The sequence below is a fragment of the Hypomesus nipponensis genome, chromosome 24 (assembly GCF_054491055.1).
Source record: "Hypomesus nipponensis isolate SF chromosome 24, ASM5449105v1, whole genome shotgun sequence".
NCBI classification, from domain to species: Eukaryota; Metazoa; Chordata; class Actinopteri; order Osmeriformes; family Osmeridae; genus Hypomesus; species Hypomesus nipponensis.
Genome location: NC_140384.1, coordinates 10,558,801 through 10,562,669, shown reverse-complemented (window position 1 = coordinate 10,562,669; position 3,869 = coordinate 10,558,801). Strand labels below are relative to the sequence as shown.

Genomic DNA, 3,869 nt, shown 5'->3' with positions numbered 1-3,869 from the left:
CACACACCAAAATACAGACACACACACATACTTTCTCACGCTCAATCCGCATGACCTTTTCATGGTGATTAGGATTGGTCGGTGTCACCTTGTCTTCACTGACTCCATCTCAGAAGCTTCATCCTCTTGATTAAGGACTGCATTAAAACAGCACATCAGTAGATCCTAACACTGCTCCTGTATCTACATGGTGTCCTGTGTGTTCCTACCCAGATAGCAACAAGCAGTGTGCATCAGCTGCAACACCAGAGAGATTAGTACCTAGCATTTAGCATCTGTCAACCTCCTAACTGTAAACACATACACTCACACATCACACACTCTCACACACACACACACACACACACCCTCCCTGTGGATCCTGGTTAGGGTTACTCGGCGTCTCAGTGTCGTGTTGAGGTGGATCTTCTTCTTGGTTTACAAGCTCTCCTGACACCCAGACAAAAGACACACACACCTCATTAGCCTAACGATGCTGTCCCCCTCTTTGTTCCCCGGCCGTAATAGCTTCCTGTCACCCGCTCTCCGTCTGAGTCACCATCACGACACCCTGATCTCCACGGCGATAGCAGGGTGGAGGGAGGAAGGAGAGGGGGCGGGGGGGTGAAGAGACAGCTGCTCTGTGTCTCAGATCATCCACATGATGACAGGTTAGATCTCTCTCCCTCCATCTCTCTGACGCTCCACTCTCATACAAACACAGACATCATGACGGTAACTCGTTTAATTCAGCTCCATACAAAGTTATAAAAGTGGAATACTGTGTAAAAAAATAAAGTTGAAGTAACTTCAGTAACACAAATCGCTATAAGATATTGCTTCAAACAACAATCAACTCGTCACTCCTCAACCCTGACAAAGTATCAGCATCTTATACATTGTGTCCATTTTAACAACACTAACACTAAACAAACACAACCAAATCCCTCTGTCTGTAAACTGACTTCCAGGGACGAGGAGAGGGAGAGGAAGGAAGAAGGGGAGAGGAGAGGAGAGGGGAGAGAGGGGAGGGGAGGGGAGGAGAGAGAGGGGAGGGGAGGAGAGGAGAGGAAATGGAGAGGAGGGGAGAGGAGACCCAAACATCTATTAAAGTGTTCAAACCCTGTAATCACATTTGATCCTTTGGCACCATTAAAGAAATGACTTCATAACAATAAATACCCACATAGACATTCATCTGTAATAGAAAAAAAACTGAAAATAAATATCAATAACTTAATACATCATAATTATAATTAAGTCTATAAATATTCTGTGTATAAAATGTGTCTAGTTTACATAGATAGCACTTGACCGCAAGTAAAGAGGTCACAGGTTCTCCTGTTGCAGTAAAGAGGGGGATTCGCCCCCCCCTCTTATAGGGACACTTTGCCCAAATCCACCCCCCATTAAAGCTTGCATGAATCCACAATGGGATTTGAACCCTGGGTCTCATGTAGAAAATCCTTGGCAGAGAGTTGGGCTCCGATCACAGAACCACCTCTGCAATGTTCTCTTCTGCCCCAGATGCCACACAGGAAGTCTTCCACATCCACACAGGAAGTCTTCCACATCCACACAGGAAGTCTTCCACATCCACACAGGAAGTTACACACATCCACACAGGAAGTTACACACATCCACACTTCCTGGCAGAGTGTCTCTTCATGGTGTGGTAGATCAAGTTGTCGTCCAGGAAGGAGAGATCATCGTCGAACGTGATTGGCCGGCAGCAGGCGTGAGGGGGCGTGTTTTGCGGCAGCTTCCTGCCGTGTGACAGGTTGCTGAGGATCTTGTCGTAGTTGGTTTCTGAGTTGCGGCAGGGGCCGCTGCAGTACCTGAAGATCATCTCCTCACTGGTCTGGAACCCCAGACCCAGGTCAGACACGTTCATGTGAATCTGCTTCAGAACACACCCCCCCCCTCTCCCTCCTCTCCTACCCCCGCCTCCTCCCCCCTCCTCCCTCCCCTGGGGTTCTGTCTGACCTCTCCTCCTCTTCTTTCTCCCCCTCCTCCCTCCTTCTTCCTCTCCCTCAGTGCTCCGGGGCCAGAGGCCCGTCTGATCCTGCTGATGGTCACTCTGATGAAGTCCACCACATCCTCAAACTGGTCAGGGTGGAGGTCGGCCATGTTGACTGGAGGGGAAGGAGAGGGAGGGAGAGAAAGAGGGAGAGAGATGTTGTGAAAGAATGAGGAACCAGCATTAGCAAGTGGTGTTGATTCAGTACAATATGAGCTGTAAATGTGACCTGTCAACATCAACACACACAACAGAGAAATGCGGTCGTGTGTTGGGTCCCGGTCTTTAAATATCTTACATTCTTTCGTTTCCGACATCTCTTCTCTCTCTGTTGTCTCCGTGTTTTCGTGTGTTGATGACTGAGCCGGTGAATGGTACGGCTCGAGACCGTCTGTGGCAGCAGCGCGCGCTCTCCTCGAGGCAGACCGATGGCGGTTTCTGGAAAGGGGGCTCGAGTGCACTATGGTCAGCAGGAACAACCCGATGGTCGCGGACTCCCATACCCTCATTGTGGACTCTAGTCCAACACCGTAACCTGCACCCAGCCAGAGAAACTTTCGTTTAAAATCAAGAACATTGTTTTCCTGTCGGTTGCTATATGAAGAGATGTAGCCTGCTTGGGGTAATTATGTTTTCTCTCACCCTCACCTTAAATCGGATCCATGCCGACTTCTAGACGATGGACAGCTCAACTAATATGCAAAATACAACTGTCCATAAATCTCTCTCTCACCACATCGAAACTTGGAACGAAAACCAACAAAAGAATCGTCGTTAGTCCACGCGCTCCATGGAGTGAGCGTAAAACTAACAATTAAATTGGACCTAACGCATAGGCTACGAAAATATAACATTTAAGGTCGCGTGGAAATGCCGTAAGGAAAATCCCATTCGGTGACATGCTTCTCCCTGCTCGGTTGCAATCTACGGGTTAACGGAATCACACAGTTATCGGCGGTACGCACATTACGCGTCCGGTGCGTTTGGTGTCTAGTCCAGCCAGATATAATAGCGGTACCTAGAGAGCAAGGAGGGGTAGGGTTTTATACCGTAGGTGGGGTCCACCGGAGGAGGTGTTGACGTTTTATAATCCGTCCTCCCTCTCACCTCCGTCACCACCCACACACCGGAGAGGAGTTCCCTTGATTCAGACAAGAATCTTACATTTTACACATTTTACACATTAGCGCATGTCCGAAAAGTGACTGGTGTATAATCACACATGTGATCCGGAGATGTGGCTAAAGATGTCCTGGATGGTAGAAATATGGTGGAGTGCCGTTTACAAGAGAGATATAAACTGGTGAGGAGAGATAGAGAAAAGAGAGATGCAGAAAAAGGGGAAATTGAGAGAGGAGAGAGAGAAAGGGGAAATGAGAAAGAGAGTTGGAGATGGCGAGAGAGAGAGAGAGAGAGAGAGAGAGAGAGAGAGAGAGAAGGATAGAGTGAGAGAGAGAGAGAAGTGAGAAAAAGAGAGAGAGAGAGAGAGAGAGAGAGAGAGAGAGAGAGAGAGAGAGAGAGAGAGAGAGAGAGAGAAGGATAGAGTGAGAGAGAGAGAGAGAGAGAGAGAGAGAGAGAGAGAGAGAGAGAGAGAGAGAGAGAGAGAGAGAGATAGAGAGAGAGAGAGAGAGAGAGAGAGAGAGAGAGAGAGAGAGAGAGAGAGAGAGAGAGAGAGAGAGAGAAAGAGAGAGAGAGAGAGAGAGAGAGAGAGAGAGAGAGAGAGAGAGAGAGAGAGAGAAGAGAGAGAGAGAGAGAGAGAGAGAGTGAGAGAGGGGGGAGAGAGAGAGTTTGATTGATGGCAGCAGTTTGACACAGTGCAGAACCCTACATTCCTCCAGTGTGAGGTTCTCACCTCCAGGTTGATGTTGGA

The 3,869-nt window shown here is 48.4% G+C and overlaps 1 protein-coding gene across 1 annotated transcript; it reads right to left on the bottom strand.

Annotated features, from left to right (window-relative positions):
• Positions 1-1,609: 1,609 nt before the first annotated feature.
• gdnfb (glial cell derived neurotrophic factor b) lies at positions 1,610-2,874 on the bottom strand. The gene is given in 4 exon segments (XM_084690650.1): positions 1,610-1,936; positions 1,939-2,114; positions 2,298-2,534; positions 2,648-2,874. Coding segments are annotated over 3 exon segments (714 nt in total). The 5' UTR covers positions 2,509-2,534; positions 2,648-2,874.
• Between the last annotated feature and the right edge of the window lie 995 nt (positions 2,875-3,869).